Source organism: Stegodyphus dumicola, chromosome 11, assembly GCF_044657685.1.
Source record: "Stegodyphus dumicola isolate Sdum_Otavi_A_Nest chromosome 11, ASM4465768v1".
NCBI classification, from domain to species: Eukaryota; Metazoa; Arthropoda; class Arachnida; order Araneae; family Eresidae; genus Stegodyphus; species Stegodyphus dumicola.
The window spans coordinates 69,470,095-69,487,687 of NC_140778.1; the positions used below are offsets into that span (position 1 = coordinate 69,470,095).

At 36.8% G+C, this 17,593-nt stretch overlaps 1 protein-coding gene across 1 annotated transcript in view; it reads left to right on the forward strand.

Moving 5' to 3' along the window:
• LOC118190809 (cubilin-like) overlaps positions 1-17,593 on the forward strand; it is a 413,937-nt gene that overhangs the window by 366,570 nt on the left and 29,774 nt on the right. The window contains exons 58-59 of the mRNA XM_085826303.1: positions 2,976-3,196; positions 14,063-14,207. Coding sequence (XP_085682429.1) covers positions 2,976-3,196; positions 14,063-14,207 — 366 coding nt within the window. The remainder of the gene's footprint in view (positions 1-2,975; positions 3,197-14,062; positions 14,208-17,593) is intronic.

Genomic DNA, 17,593 nt, shown 5'->3' on the forward strand with positions numbered 1-17,593 from the left:
TATATAAATCAGTCTTCTAAATTATTTACATATGCATATTAGTCCAAGTACGTCAGGAGATAAACACAAGGCACGGGAAAGAAGAGGTCGTAATCTAAGATGAGGCTCAGACGCTTGCTGCTTGAGTTTGGTGTCACTGAAAGTAGATTTTATCGTGATCATTATTTAATAGACACTAATTAAGTGGGAAAGTCTTGATTTTCCTTAATCAGGTAAGCAGCATAAGGACTGAGAAACCTATCTTCGGCAAGTATCTCGTAGTGAAACAAGTTAAAGTTCATAAGATGTTCGCAATTTACCGCACCATTGAAGAAACTTGCATTAATCTTGCGAATAAATTGATTTAGTGGTTCAATTTTCATGTCTCTATGCAATACTTCGTTTCTGACATAATAGTGGGCATTTGTGCTAATCTTAAGGAACTTGTTCTGCACTTTCTGGAGTTTCTCTATATCTTTTTCAGTGGCGGTAGCCCAGGCTGGCGCCGCATATGTCATAATTGGTCACATATCAGGGGATTACAGTTATTTTATAGAAGACACAAACGCCATCTGGAGGAAATCAAGTCACGTTATTCCTCTGCTGTCAGGAATTATTTATGTTATCCATAGCGGAAAATAAATAAATAATTTGAGTTGCATTGAATCTCGATCACCTCCATTTGCATTTGCACCTCCATTTGCCTGTTGTATTGTCGTGTCCCCCAAAAGCCGAAGGTAGCTGAACGACGTTTACAGCTCACTTCTTGAATGCAGAAAAAAAAATGTGAAAGAAAAAAGTCTGTTATCCATTCTTATTTCTTATTTTATTTATGTGGTACTGAAGTGTTATGAAGCCACTATTTGTTTGTATTCAAACTGTTAGTAGAATACTGAATTAAGTCAGTTTGTGCACCAACTTCAGTGTCTTTCTGCGGAGCGAAACCAAAAGTAAACTTTCAATTTTTTCCACCAAAAATCTGTCTTTCTGTCCGTTGCCCGAATTGTTTGTTTTGGGGTAAGAACCTCTCTAATTTTAATTGAAAAAATTATTTTTAACCGTTTTTAACAGTATTTGGTGTTTTATCTTTTTCGGTATTTTTCAATTTTTATTCACTTTTATTTAAATTGTGTGGGTGTCTGTGTGATTATGGCAAAGCCTCGAGGGCTATCTGCCTAAGGGGAGGGATGCCTTCGTGGAGGACTTTCTAAGGGAAACTGGCTCCTATACACGTTACACATGGGGAAAACCACGAAAACGCCCATGCAGCCAGCCCGTTCGCGGGATTCGAACCTCGGACCGAACTATCAGTGTTCAGCGACTTTACCGCTCGGCGGCTGGTGGGCCTTTATTTAAATTGATATAAATTAGTCCACGACTAGAGTGAGTATTTGTCAAAAGTGGGATTGTTTTTGTGGTAAATATTTAACTCTTTGAAATCCAGACCCTTCGCTAAGCTGTATCCTCAAAATACCACAACCGCCCGAAATACTTTTCCAGTTTCACAGCAATTCCCTCCCCTCCCCGTCCATTAACGCAGAAAATAGGTGTGAAGATTCCCAATGACATCCTTTGTACTTTCTAACAAAGATTCCATTAGCCTTTGACCCCGTTCTTTATAAAACTATTCTGAAGGTCAGATCAACATACCTTTCCGGCTTTGTTATGATCACGACTGAGATTTTGTTTATTTAAGAAGGATAAAAGTTTATAAGAAGGAGTTTATAAGAAGGAATAAATTGTTTAAAAATACCGTAATTTCCGGAAGAAAGGCCGCATCAGCGTAAACGCCGCACTCGAGAAAAATGGCGGGAAAAAAATTAAAATTACACAGAAATGCCGCATCAGCGTAAACGCCGCAATAGATTAAATTGCGCGTGACATCGTCGTGGGCCGTATAGATGCAAAAACTCAACCTAAGTCCTGATATATGACATACCAGTTAAGAAAAATGCATGAAATGAAACCATAACTCAAAAATAAATTAAAGGTAAGAAATGTATAGCTTCTGTGCCGTTTAGAAACATTTTCAAAAATTTTCCGCTCCCTTCTTACTTAAAAACTATTCAACAAGTACTTGTACCCAAACTGATGGGATCTGTATTTGGCAGAATGCCAAGAAAAATACATTCATGCTGAAGGTGAAAATGCGTCGGAGTTCGTTATTGCGAGGCAGGTGGAGTCGTGTCCGCCTTTGAAAAAAATTGCAGAAAAGGCAGGGGTGGGGAGAGGATGGGTCCTGGAAGATTCATCGAATGGCAGAGGAGAGAGACTATTCAAACTGATGAGAATGTTGATTTGAAAGAAGGAAGAATGTTATTGTTCTGAGATCTCGTTTAGGGTGAATAAGGCATGTAGGTCCGTTCAAGGGAAAGAATGTAAACAAAATAACGTTCGCAAAAAGCAACTGAGTGGTCTTTTGTGTGGGAACAGCACCAGTCTATGCACAATGACAAGGCCATCCAAACTATGTACAATGACCATCATAGGAAATATTTTATTTTTAGTGCACCTAAACGCCGCATGGGTAGAAACGCTACACCCGCTGAAAATTTAAGTTTTAAACACGTAAACGCCGCGGCGTTTCTTCCCGAAATTACGGTAAATATAATCCTTAAATTTTTAAACTGCTATTTTATTGCTGTTTAAAGCTTAAAAGCACACTGTATCACAAAAGAATCAACAATGAAATGTCACGATCAAACAAAAGATAAAAAACAACCTCTTAGGACAAGCTGTCTGCAGTAAACTGATACAATGCATTTGGAGAAAGTGCACCTGCTAGTGCATACCTTGGGGGGGGAAGAAAAGAAGATTACAATCTCTGCCGTTTTCGGGCGGTTCTGGTTGTTTCAATGTAGGGCCGTGTCGGGCGGATTGGATGTGAAGGAGTTAATTATAATTCTACATATGCGATGTAGAAGATAATGATCATGTCTTTAGACTAATAAAGTGTATAAAGCTAGTTCATTAAGTGAATATTTTTATTGTTTCAGCCCCATGTGGACCTTCCTCTCTGACTGCTTTATCAACAGCACAAAATTTCACATCCCCGAATTACCCGAATCCCTTTCCAGACAACCTCCGATGTAGTTGGATCATCACCAGCAATGCATCCAATACGCAAGCATCGTATTCGAGGTCGGTGCAGGTTTCTGTCAACGATCTAAACATTCCTTGTGGTGGAGATTATGTGGAAATCATAAAAGATAACCAGGTAGCATATGTTGTATTAGATCTACATGAAGAACCTATTTTAATACCTCTATGAAAAGCAAACTATGTTTCTGTTATCTTTTCTTTTTTTGTCTCTGAATTGGTACTGCAGTTAGGGATAAAGATTGTAATATGTCTATTTATTTCTCGAAAAGGAATGAAGTAGGCAATTACGGTAATTTAGTTAACAAGCAAAGTGTGCAAAAATACATAGTAATCAACTTCAAGTTTTAAAATTATACAAATGTCAATATCGTATTCGTTATTAGCCCAAAAGGCATGTTAGTCCCGAATGGGGTTAAAATAGCATTTTTTGTCGAAACACTTAAATGTGTTGTATCACTCTTCAAGTTGTTGCCGCCGAATATTATCGCTCTGTATTACAGTTAAAGACATTAAGTAATGAAGAATTTGCATGAATGTATATATATATATGTGTGTAATAATAAAATTCCATAATCAAGAACTTAACTTAAAACACTTAAAATTGCACTTAAAATTCTAACTGTATGTTCCTTTCATTTTTAATGGCGACGGTCTCTTATTTGAAAGTACGTGGAATTAAATCCACAGCCCCGTAGTCAAGTTGTTTTTCCCGCCTTTTCTACACGTGCAGTTATAGAATGTTCTGGAGATATTAAAAACGAACTGGAATGGCTGACGAGGCTGACGTCATTTCTTGGAAGCTCCGCCTTTCCAGAGGCTATAAAAGGACTTGCAAAGGAATATCGGGGTCTTTACTTTAATGTAACGATGCAGTAAACTTCATACAAAAAGTTATTAGTAATTCTTTTTTATTTACTCCGGAAATATGATTTTTATAACTGCTGTTTCTCCTGATCAATAATAAATGGATCCTGTCTGATAATGTAAGAAACTTATCGTCTGATAATTTCAGCTACGACTACATCTATATTTCTTCACCAAACTATTTATTCCGGACAAAAGCTGGTACATCATATATATATATATTCTTCGGAATGTGAGAAAAAACTGCACGTAGAGCCATCAAATTTTGAATAACGTAGTCCTCCAACCAAACATGGGCACTTGGAAACCCAATTTTGAATTAGAAATTTGTTTTGTTACCTGTTTCAGATTTCATAAAACTTTAACGAATTTTTGATTTGCAAATTCAACGATTTGTAAGCGAGAAGTGGCAGCACTGCACGGAATAAATTTTTCTGCACGGATTTTTCTGCACGGAAAATATTTACTGATTTTAAATATGTTGTGATTTTGCTGTTGAATCGAATTTTTTGTGGCGTGAGTGCCAAGAGCGTGGTATTTAATATATAAAGAAAACGCAGAAAACGTTATTAATAAAAAAGACAAAAAAAAGTTTTGTAAAGCCATCTTAGTAAGAAAACTGAACATTGATATGATAAACTGAGAAAAGACTAAAAAACAATTATGCCAACACTCAACGATGCATCGGTAAATCTAAACGTATACCGCTATGCTGCTTTCAAATATTTGTAGTTTTCCTGTTCAATTATATTTGGCATAAGTGCGAAGAAAAATTACTTAATTATAAAGCTAAAATAACCAGAAAAAAATGCCTTAGTAGGAGTGAATGTAACAGCAGACTGTCAAGACTATGAGCTCAGCAAAAGCATAAAAAACCTTAAAAGTTTTCTGGGCAACAATTAAAATCTGAAACGTTTCAATTTTTATTCAAAAAGCGCGTTAGCCCAGAAAGTCTCGAAGCGGCATTTTGCTTCGAATCATTATCGCCCTGTATAACATTTAAAGAAATTAAATAATGAAGAATGTACGTGGAATGTATGTATGTTTCTAGCGCTGTAAAAAATCATCGATACCTAGAGCCGTCGAATTTTGAATAACGTAGTCCTCCAATTGAAAATGTTCAACTGGAAGTCCGAATTTTTAATTTCGAATTTGTTTTATTATCTAGTTCATACTTTTTAAACTTTAACAAATTTTTGATTAAGAAACTCAACCATTTCAAAGCGAGCAATGCCAATACTGTACGAAAAAAATTTTTTTATCTCCAGCGCGCAATACGGTGTACCGGAAGTTCTAAAGGTATGCTCATGTGATATTGCTGTTGAATTGAATTTTATGGTTTAAATAATTTAATTTAATAGATACATTATGAAAATATTTAATAAATAATTTAGTAAATTTCATAAATAAAGGTAGCGTCCAAAACGTTAAAAAAATGCGACTTTGGGCGTAATGTAAAATCTGAATCTTTCAGATTTTTTATTTTTTAATTTTTAATTTTAATTTTTTTAATTTTATTTATTGCATAATAACTGACGCAATTCCTTAAAAGTTTCGCGGTAAGAAGCGCGGAATTTGCTATGCCGTTCATTGCAAAATCCAGTGCTGTTCGTAGACACAGGAAACTGAGTCTTCATGTAGCCTATAATTTTATTTGAAAATAGTACTGTGATCCAAAATCTTCGGAAAAGATTCGATTAGGATATAAACGTGGAAGAAACTACTTGCAGAACTTTTTAGATGCTGTTATGACTTTCATCGACACAGTATCTGTATTCATTTCCTTTTCTTTACAAATAAATCCATTTTCAGTAAATAGAGAATTTGTACCTCGGCTATTTAATGTTTTTTTCTTGGTGGACCTTCCGCCATAAAAATGTCTGAAATACTGCTGAAAGTCATAAGCTATTTCTCCCACCTTCTTGGCGTGCCTTCGTGGTGCAGTGGGCTGCCTGCTGGGCGAGTATTCCAAAGGTTTGAGGTTTGATTCCCGGCGAAGGCGTTGCATATATTTCATCTCTCCTCCATCCAAAATACCTAATGTCTCTACAAGTGGCGCCCGAACAGGTACCGGCGAAAGCGTTGCATATTTTTTATCTCTCCTGCTTCCAAAAACTTAGTGTCTCTACAAGTGGCGCTCGAACAGGGACCGGCGAAGGCGTTGCATATTTTTCATCTTTTCTGCTTTAAAAATATTTACCTAATGACTCTACAGTCATTAAAACCAATGTTTTATCAAAATAATGCAACAAGAGGTTCAATATTTTATCAAAATAATGCAACATAAGGTTCAATATTTTATCAAAATAATGCAACAAGAGGTTCAATATTTTATCAGAATAATGCAACAAGAGGTTTTCGGAATGTTGTGATTGAGTCGAAGATGAACCAAGCTTTGGCAGCTTTGCTTCAATTAATCAGCTGTGAGTTGAGCTGTGAATAAGTCAGATTAGTGTTTAGCGATCAATTAACTATAGGGGATATTACTAAACAAACTGCTATATTTTTTAGGTCCTATAAAGCAGTTTTGAAAGAATATTTGGGCTTGTGACACACCACTTCGCTCATTGATCTAAATATGCTCGATTTTTTTCGGGAATAACAACACTTTTTTCCCCCTCCAAAAGTAGCTCAGTTGATGCTTTATCTATAATACCGGCCTTTAGCAGATAAAGTAGGTCCAAGTACACAACTGGCCACTTAAATTGCAACACGAAGAAAGACAAGAGATATCACAACAAAATTTACTTCATAGATAACATGCTGACCAAATATCAAATGATTAAATTTATAGACTTCTGTGAAGTATGGTTCCTTCCAGAATCAGTAGCCAGAGTAGCCGCCATTGTTGGAGATCACCGCTGTCACACGCCTCGGCATTGATTCAAAGAGACTTTGGATGAGTTCTTGGGGTACAGTAGACCAAGCAGCTTCCACACGTTGCCAAAGTTGATCTGTTGTGGGAGCTTGAGATGTAATCTGAGTCAATCGTTCAGCAACCATGGACCACATGTTTTCTATCGGCGAAAGATCCGGAGAGCGAGGCGGTCAGGGAAGCAATTCAATCTGGCGGTTGACGAAAAATCCTTGGACAATGCTTGCCATGTGTGGTCGCGCATTATCCTGTTGAAATATGGCTGTGAACAAGCCCTGAAGGTAAGGAAGGACAACGGGCTCTACCACCTCGTAGATGTAGCGCTGGCTGTTTAAAGTACCGGCAATGCGTATTAGAGGAGTGCGAACGTGATATCCATTACCGCCCCATACCATAATACCCGGTGCAAGACCAGTGTGGCGGTGGATAACGCAGCTGTTCAGCATCCTCTCTCTACGACGTCTTCAGACTCGAATCCGGCCATCGTGGTGTTGCAGACAGAAGCGTGACTCAGGAAGGACAATTTCATTCCATTCTGCCGTCCACATCCTTCTTTCATCGCACCATTGGCAGCGAAGACGTCTGTGGTTCTGCGTCAAGGTTAAACGAAGCAATGGACGTCTTCCTGACAGACCACTCTGCTGTAAACGACGTCGAATGGTACACGCAGACACTGGATGATGCGTTACAGACTGAATGTGCTGTGCTATGGCTCGTGATGTGACTGAGCGATCCGTCACTGCCATACGCACAATGTTCCTGTCATCACGTTAAGTGGTGCACTGAGGCGGATGCGATCAAACACGTTGGTCTGTCATATCCTTTTGTATCCAAAGGTCACATATCCGCATTTCATTTGTTTGGTTTCGTCCAACACGGCTACCGATTTCCCTGAAAGATAATCCACACTCTCGGTGGGCCACTATCCTTCCTCTGTCGAACTCGGATACTTGATCAAACGATGATCGCTGTTTACTACGAGGCATAATTGACCGCTTTTTTGAAAAAAACCACAAGAAAAACGCAATTGCCGAACTTAAAATCGACGAAAACTCCAAGCCTTAAATAGCGCTTTGAAGTGGCGCCATAGGCGCGCGTGACGTGCGTCTGCGCTGAAATTCTAATCATTTGCATATCTTACCTCCGCTAATGCATGTTGTAAATTTCGTGTTATTTGCATGCTTCCTTCAGGGTGTTGCATTTACAGTGGCCATCAGTGTAGCTCAAGAATTCTTTATCGAATTCTTTATTTAGGTCCTTCATAAAACGCGTTATTAATGACAAATACGAGTCTACCGCTTTTGATGTATAATTGGCTCGACAATCAAATGAGTAGTACTCAATATGTAGAGCAAAAAAGACTACATCAAAATGGTCAAAAGTTGAAGAAATCTTGGTAATTTTCTTCAATGAGATACATTCCGATGACCTCATTGATCACGTGACTTATGGATACCTTTTGTAAACAAACACTGCAGATGACCTCACTGATCACGTGACTTATGTACAGCTAATGCAAACAAGCAAGGTCATTCTTACTCTTCTTCTCTTGCGGAATGTATCTCATTATCGTGGTATTGTGCATCATGAATGTCACCCAGCTTGATGAATTGCTAACTAAGAGCATTAATCGCGCATTTTGCGACATTTCCAAGAAGCAATTTGTAGATAACCTGGATTTTGGAGAATTAATTTGTAGTTTTCATATTATAAAAAAGATTAAAAAGAAAATCTGAAAGATTTTTCAGATTTTAAATTACGTCGAAAGAGGCATTTTTTTAACATTTTGTGTGTAACATTTAGTTATTAAATATCACGTTCTTCGCAGTTAAATCATAAAATTCAGTTCAAGAGCAACGTCGCAAAATAATTTTAAATTGAGCACATCTTTAGAATTTCCGATAGAGACTCGCGCGCTGGAGATAAAAATGTTTTCTCTGCACAACGTTGCTATTGCTCGCTATGAAATCCTCGAGTTTGTTAATCAAAAATTCATTAAAGTTTTGCAAAATATGAAATCAATAATAAAATAAATTCTAAATTTCAAACTTGGTCTTCCACATGCCCATATTCGCAGGAGGATTACGTCATTCAAAATTCGATGGCTCTATGTACCGTTGTTTTAACACAATGCGAGAAATATACATACATTTATGCAGATTTTTCATTATTTAATTTCTTCAAATATAATGCAGGACTCTAACATTAGGTGGCAACAGTTTGAAAAGTGAAACGGACAGTTATAGTGAACCAACGCAAAGTCGCAAAACGAAAACAATAGTCGTTCAGGGACAAAGCCTCTTTGGACTAAAAATAAAACTCGACAAGTCGGGTAAGAAAGTGGGTGTATATTTGGTGCTGCCGATTGCAATAAAAAACGGAGGTGAACAACTAGATATTATAGCAGTCTCCCAATATGTATAAAATTTCAACATTCTACCTCTAGTCGTTTACGAGTGATGCGAGATGGATATATACGTCACGAAAAGAACCCTTCTAAATGCATTTTGAATCCTTTTTACAATCCGTTTTGTAAAAAATAATTGTCCTTTATTCTGTACGGATATACAGATGTCAAGCAAAAAAGTCATTCAAATGGATTCGAAAGCAGTCAAAAGGATATTTTTGTTGAAATATCATACCAGAAATTTTTCGAGATTACAATACTATCTTTATTTCGTACAAGGAAGTAAAAACGTATGTAGTTTCTTTCTAATTAGTTTTATAACAAGCGTTGCATTGTTATTTTTGGTGTAAGCTAAAAATGCTGAAAAACGTTCAGCAAACTTCATTTTATGTTCAATATTGCATCTCTGGTCTAGGCAAGTAAGATCGTCTGTTATACGAACTTTAACTTGAGAGGTTTGTGAATTTCCAAAACTTAGAAAAATAATTTATTGTAAAGCCACACACATATTTTTCTCAAGATGCTTATCCATTCACGAGATCACCATTTAAATTAAGTTACGTTTTTGAATATTAAAGTACAAAAGCTTTTGAACCTTACCATAGCTCCTCTAGGAAAAACTAAAGCTTTACAAATGAATAACACCAATTCTTATTGTTAAATTTAAAAAAAAAAAAAAATTAATCTGAAAGCTTTCAGACTTTATATTAAGTTCAAAGGGGCGTTTTTTTAAAGCTTTGTGTTTTACCTGTATATATGAAATATTATGTTCTTCGCCCTTAAACCACATAAAATTCAATTCAACAGCAATATCACAAAATAATTTAAAAAGAACGTATCTTTAGAATTTCCAATACACAACTTCGCACCCTGGGTATAAAAATGTTTTTTTTTTTTTTTTTTTTTTTTTTCGTACAGTGTTGCCATTGCTCGCTTTGAAATTGTTGAGTTTGTTAATCAAAAACTCGTTAAAATTTTGCAAAATATGAATTAGATAATAGAAGAAATTCCAAATTCGGGCTTCCAGAGGCCCATATTCGAGTGGAGGACATCGTTATTCAAAATTGATGACTGTACCTACAGTCGTTTTATCACAATCTGAGAAACATACATACATTCAGCCAGATTCTTCATTATTTAATTTCTGTATACATAATACAAGGTTTTAATATTTGCTGGCAACAATCTGAAAAGTGAAATGCCGTTTTATGGTTACAGCCGAAAACATCGCGGCGGAAATATCGCGGACGGAAATGTCGTAGGGAAACCAACGCAAGAAGAAAACGTTGTGGTGCAAAACATCGTGGAAGAAAATATGGCAAAGAGAAAGCATCGTGGTTCTAAAATATCGTGGCATAAAATATCGTGGCCGAAAATAAAGTGGTTCAATTACACTGCTCGGCACTGAAAATGCTACAACAAGAAAGAGTGGTCAGAAAGTGATGAAATTTGGAAAAGAGATAGAGACAGCAAGCAGCAATAAGTGATCTTTATTTCAAAATGATAGTCAGAATACAGAGCGGAGAATGGCGACGGCTCAGTAGGATAGGTGACAGGTGACGGGGGACGTGTGCGCCATCCCTTTACCATAATGGTTAATTGGCATGTGCAACACGTCCACCTCTTACCTAGAGCCGAAAGGGCGCCTCGCATCTGGCGCCGAAACCCAACGCCCGAACCATCCAAGAGGCAGTCCAACACACCAAATGAGCCCCCAGAAACATATTCTCACCAACCGTTCACACCCAGTATTGATTGAACATAAGTACAACAATACATGGCCAACAAGGGCTCAGAATACTACATAGATGGTACTACAGGCGGTGCAAGACACATAAATACAATACCAAGAACTATACAAAATATACCCTACGGAAATATGCACAGGAACATAAATTACAAAATAACATTACAGATTCACTACCATTAATGTTATATAACATAAGTAATTGCAAGATAAAGATAAATATAGACACAAAAATTTTACCAAAAATAGCAAATAATAGTAATGCAATGTAATTCCTATACAATACATGTATGTCTAAACAAAGTTAATGATACAGTATCATTAGTACTAATGCCAAAAACCAATGCTATATATGGCTCATAATACTGTAATTCAATGCAATTCCCATAGAGTCAATAAGAGTGCGGATGGTCTCCTGAGGGATGGCTTTCGATTCCCTTTCAACCATTGTCCACAGTTCGTCTTCTGAAAGAGGCAGAGTCTGCAAAGGCGTCCAATCACATCTCACACATGTTCGATTGGTAACAGGTCAGGAGAGTACGGTGGCCAGGGAAGCATCTGTATACCTTGCAGAGCATGTTGGCAGATGCGAGCACTGTGTGGTCGGGCGTTATCCTGTTGAAAAATTGCATTAGGCAGTCCCTGAAGGTAGGGGATTGCCACCGGCCTCAGTACATTATCCAAGTATCGTTGGTCCGTCATAATGCCCTGAATACGAACTAGAGGTGACCTGGAATCGTAGGCAATAGCGCCCCAAACCATTATGCCACGTTGTCACGTGGTGGAGCGTTCCACAGTTACTGCCGGATGAGGTCTGTCTCCACGTTGACGCCACACACGTACGCGGCGACTGTCACTGGATAAACAGAAGCGTGATTCATCTGAGAACACGACGTTTCGCCATTCTGTCATCCACGTCGCTCCAGTCCGGCACCATTCTAAACGTTCGCGTCCATGCTGTGGGGGTCAATGGCAGTCTTCTTAACGGACGCCGTGAGTGCAGGCCACGTTCAACCAATCGGCGGTAAATGGTTCTGGTCGACACGGGAACATCCAGGGTATCTTGTACATGCTGCAGAATCGTGGTACAAGTGACTTGCGGGACCGCCACGGCTTGTCGACGAATGCGTGGAACCACGCGTGCTGACGTCACCCTGGCTGCACCTGCACCCCTCCTTCTTCCCACATTTCCTTGTTCCAACCATGTTCGCCATACGCACCGTGCTCGTATCCATGTGGGTATCAGCTGCGATTTGACGTAAGGACCAATCCGCTCTTCTTAGTTCGATCACCATACCCCTCGTAAAATCGTCTATCTGCTAGAAGTGCCTTCGTTGACGGCGGCCTGGCATTCTCTCCTATTACACGTATGCTCCGGGACAAAAACCAACTTTCTTCGATAATTCGTCTGGCAGAAATAAGGACACGAATATTGCCCATTCGGCACGTTCCTTCCCTTATATCTTTCTTCACGTGCGTCGGAAAGCTGCGCATTTCACATCATTCGCATAACTCAGTGACGTGCGTCTAAAATTTGCATAAATTTCTGACCACTCCTTCTTGGTGTTGCATTTTCAATGTGGAGCAGTGTACTTTTCACTGTTTAAAAACATCGTAGTCGAAAATATCGTGGTAGAAAATAAAGTACCTAAAAATCATCGCATGACGATAATATCACATACATGCGTTTTCCAAATCACATAATGACATTAAGACACAATAACACGCCGAATAAATACCAATTCAGAAGTCAAACAACAAAAATCAGCGTTATACCTACAAAATTTTCACAGGACTAGTTTCGATGGTTTTACCGAACCATCATCTTCAGCATCATCTTCAGCTTTTGCGGTTTTGCAGCTGAAGATGATGGTTCGGTAAAACCATCGAAACTAGTCCTGTGAAAATTTTGTAGGTATAACGCTGATTTTTGTTGTTTGACTTCTGAATTCACATAATGACATATTATGTAACTGACTTTCGTCCCAACTAACAAATCGACCTCCAAAAAATTGATTGCACGCAATACATGAAAATGTTAACGACACTTTAAGAATAAACGGAAACAAAACAATTTGTAATTTTCATTAAAAAAATATCAGATTAACAAATGTGAAAGAAAATAATTTTATCATTACCTAAGCAATTTTTAGAGAGGTAACCTCATGCAGTTATTTATCTTGTTTTTCCTTAGCATTTTCACACTGTATTTTTTGTGAAAAATTATCAGTTAAACTTTGTAAAAAATTTTAATTTATTAATGACCTTTGTTAATTAACTATACAAATTTAAAATTCTACTAAGCTTTTAAAGTTGCATTAATTGTCTACTCATTTTCAATTTTTAAGTGCTTAAGTTTCCTTCTTATTTTTCCAGCACAAATTTACTAGTTCGTTCGTTCAAATATATGAAATATAGAAGCAAAAAAAAATCTCTCTTTCCTTCTTGCGCTTTGTGACCTTTATATGAATATGCATTTACAACTTTCAAAACCTGAAAACGCATGTGCGCGATGTTATTGTCATACGATGATTCATAGGTACTTTATTTTTTAACACTATATTTTTGACGACGATGTTTTAAAATTGGAAGTTTTTGAGCCGCTTTATTTTCGACCACGATATTTTGTTCCACGATGTTTTAGAACTGCGATGTTTTCTCCCACGATGTTTAGTACCACGACGTTTTCTCTCTGCGTTGTTTTGTCCACTACGTTTTCTTCCGCTAGGTTTTCGGTGGACACCCCGTTTTATACTGGACGACGTAAAATGCCAAAACGAAATTAATAAACCTTCTGGGCAAATTGTCCCTTTGAGCTAAGTATGCAATAGGTGTGTTGAATATGTAAAGTAATCCTGTAATTCAGTAAGTTTGTGAACATTTTTCTAAAATTCCTCGCAAAGTTTCAATATAATACTAGACTTTAGAATTATTTTAAAATGTTTGCTCAGTTGAATGGTGATAGAAGAAAGTCATTTTTAGTAACTTAGAAATGAAGTCTCTTGAATTTCTGGGTTTCTTGTTACAAGTCTGAAAATTTTTACTTTAGAAGAATGGACTTTTATTAATTGTCTTTGACTTTTTTCAGAAGCAAAGCATGTCTAGCGTCCGACTGTGTGGTTCTGAATATCACCATCATGATATCACTATGCCCAGTGGATCTGTAGTCATTTTTCACAGTGATGGAGCAAATAACGGAGCTCGCGGCTTTTCATTCTCATATAAAAATGCAGGTAAGTGAAAATGCGTTGCAGTGTCTTTTACTCTTTTTTTTTTTTTTTTTTTTTTTTTTTTTCCCTTTAAAACTGAAAATTTTTTGACATTTTCTGAAGAATTGTTTGCTTTATTTCTTGTTTCTTACATTGTTTCCGTACAGTAATGTTGTCACTTCGCGTTTACTTTGAATACAGTAAGACCCCGCTTAACGCTGTTTCGCTTAGCGCTGTTTCGGTTTAGCGCTCTTTTATTTCAACCCGGGGATTCTCCGAAATTGTGCGCAGCGCTAGGTTTCCAAATAACATATCCGAAACAGTGTAGTTGTGTTTCTTGCTTTTTATCATTTGAAACAACATTTGTTGACATTATTGTAAATTTGATATATAATACTATAACGATTAATAATACAGTGACAAATAGTATGTATGATCTTTAGTTTTTATCATGGGTGATAATACGAGTAAAACACAAGAAAAGAAAGCAACCAGAAAAAGCATTTCACTGGAAACTCAAATGCAAGTGATTAGAAGATTAGATTCTGGTGAACGTCAATCTCAAATTAGCGCTGCATTGATTTTGGCAACTTCAATAATAAGGACAATTCTTAAGAATAAAGAAAAAATACTGTCATCGGCAACTGCAACTACGACAAGCTCTGCAACTAGAATTACCCGTTCTAGAAATAACATTATAGAGGGAATGGAAAAACGACTGTCTATATGGATTGACGACGAAATTGAACGCAATGTGCCATTAAGCCAATCTATCATAATGCCTTCTTGACAAAAAGGCAGAAAATTGGAAACCCAGAATACACTGAATGATCTGACTGAGAATTTTATTTGTTTTTAAAAGTATATGCGTTTTATATTGTTTTTATTTTTGTAAGAAATAAATGTTTGATTTTATTTTTATTAAAAAAAATTATTAAATTTAATGCCTAACCATTTTTTATCCGTCTTCCCCTAACCCCATTATTTAATGTTAAGATAGCCTCGCTTAGCGCTGTTTTGCATTACGCTCTACTTCGATGGAACGTATCCCCCGCGTTAAGCGGGGTCTTACTGTATTTACTTAATTCGCCTTCCTGCCGTGATATTTACTTCAATAATTTTATCTTATTAGCCCGAAAGGTCGTTAGTCCCGAATGGGATTCAAACTGTTGCCACCGAATTCTATCCTGCTGCATTATATTTAGAGAAACTAAATAATGAAGAATCTGCTTAAATGTATGTATGTTTCTCTCATTGTGGAAAACCAATGGTACCTAGAGCCATCAGATTTTGAATAACGTAGTCCTCCACCCGAACATGGGCATCTGGAAGCCCGAATTTCGTATTTCGAATTTGCTTTGTTCTCTTTTTCATATTTTGTAAAGCTTTAACGAATTTTTTTATCAACAAACTCAACGATTTCAAAGCGAGCAAGGGCAACAATGTACGGAGTAAAATATTTTTATCTCCAGCGCTCGAGACTGCCAATCGGAAATTGTGAGGACATGCTGATTTTATATATTTTGTGATTTTGCTGTTGAATCGAATTTTATGTGGAGTAAGTGTTAAGAGAGAGATATTTAATAGATAAAGTGAACGCAGAAGACGTTAGTAATAAAAAGACAAAAAACATTTTAGTAAAGCTCTTGTAGTAAGAACTCTGACCGTTGATATGGTTAACTGAGAAAAGTTAGGGGGAAAAACACAGAAAAATCTACGCCAACAACTTAACGCTGGATCGGGAATTTTGGGATTTTGAACATATGCTGTTCTGCTGCTTTTAAAATTTTTGTAATTTTCCTGTTGGACTCTATATAGCTTAAGTGCTAAGAAAATAAAAGAAGAACTAGAAGTGATAGTGCTAAGAAACTAATGAAGATAGCACGAACAAAAATAAATAAATAAATAAATAAAAATGGAGAAGGAGTGAGCGTAACAGCAGACTGGTAGACTGCAAGTTAAGCGTGAGCGTAAAAACCTTAACAAACCCTTCTGGTCAACTGTTAATATTTGAAATCTCTCAGATTTTTTAAAAATGTATTTATATTTTTTTCTTTGCGCTTTGATTGGTAACGCCGATGTGATCTATTTTTAATAAAGACACTATGTGGATGAAAAATAACTGGACTATAAATTCGCGACGTATAAATATATTTACATCGTCACATTATAAGGTATTTCTCCCACCTTCTTGGCTTGCCTTCGTGGTGTAGTGGTCAGCACACTCAGCGCGTAACTGAGAAGTCCGCGGTTCGATTCCCGACGAAGGCGTTGTTAATTTTTCATCTTTCCTGCTTCCAAAATTATACCTATTGTCTCTACAACATAAATTATAATATATAGTTATTCCTGTCCGAAATCCAATATATATATATTTTTTAAGTTATGTTAGTCTCGTACTGCTACTTTAGTACTGTAAACCCTAATATCCCATTTTTTTAAGTTATGTTTAGTCTCGTACTGCTACTTCAGTACTGTAAACCCTAAAACATGAAAAGCGAGTTCTTGCTATGTCAGAGATAGAATGGCAAAGTCTTACTAACGTTTTTAAAGAATCTTTTCTTTTAAACAGAACATTGAATCTAAAGGTATGTCTTCCTGCTACAAATAACCAAGTTCATAGAAATGCCACTTAAATAAGAAAAGTCAATTCAAATTAAAAATTGGCTAAGACTACAGAGTCAAATAGTAAACTATAAGCTGGCTGAATAAATTACCGGCGAATCAATTTAAAGTTCGGCGGCAAAGAACGCAAAACCGATATGGTTACAACTGCTATAGCAGGCAGAAATTAAACACGCTACGCTAGTACCAAGAGCACTCTCTCAAATGATAAGAAATTATCCTTTTCAGACAGACAGACATTTCCAACTTGGTATAGTCTTTATTTCATCTATCACTTGTCCCCTAGGACTATAAGGTTTTTTTTTTTTTTTTTTTTTTTAACTTCCTTGTAAGAAGTAAAAAGGAAGTATTGTAATCGCGAAAAGTTTCAGGTAGCATATTTCAAAGAAAATATCCATTTTGATCGCTATCGAATGTAATTTAACGATGTTTTTGCTTGACATCTGTACACAAGGACAGGATAAAAGTCTTTTTTCCTCCAAAAAATTCTAAAACTGCTTTAAAATGAATTCTAAAGAGAATTTTTCGGGGCGTCTCTACGTATGTATGTATGTATGTATGTAACTCAAAAACGAGTAGTCTCAGAACGTTGAAAAATTTTGTATATAGGACTGCTATAACATGTAGATGTGCATCTCGTATTTTGCTTCCAATCGGCCGCACCAAACGTATATAAATATATTTATATATATATATCCACTCTGTTACCCGGCTCAGTGATCTCAGTTTCTTTAGTCTTATATATTTGTAAACCTTTGCTTATTAGTTACCACAGTCTTAACGTA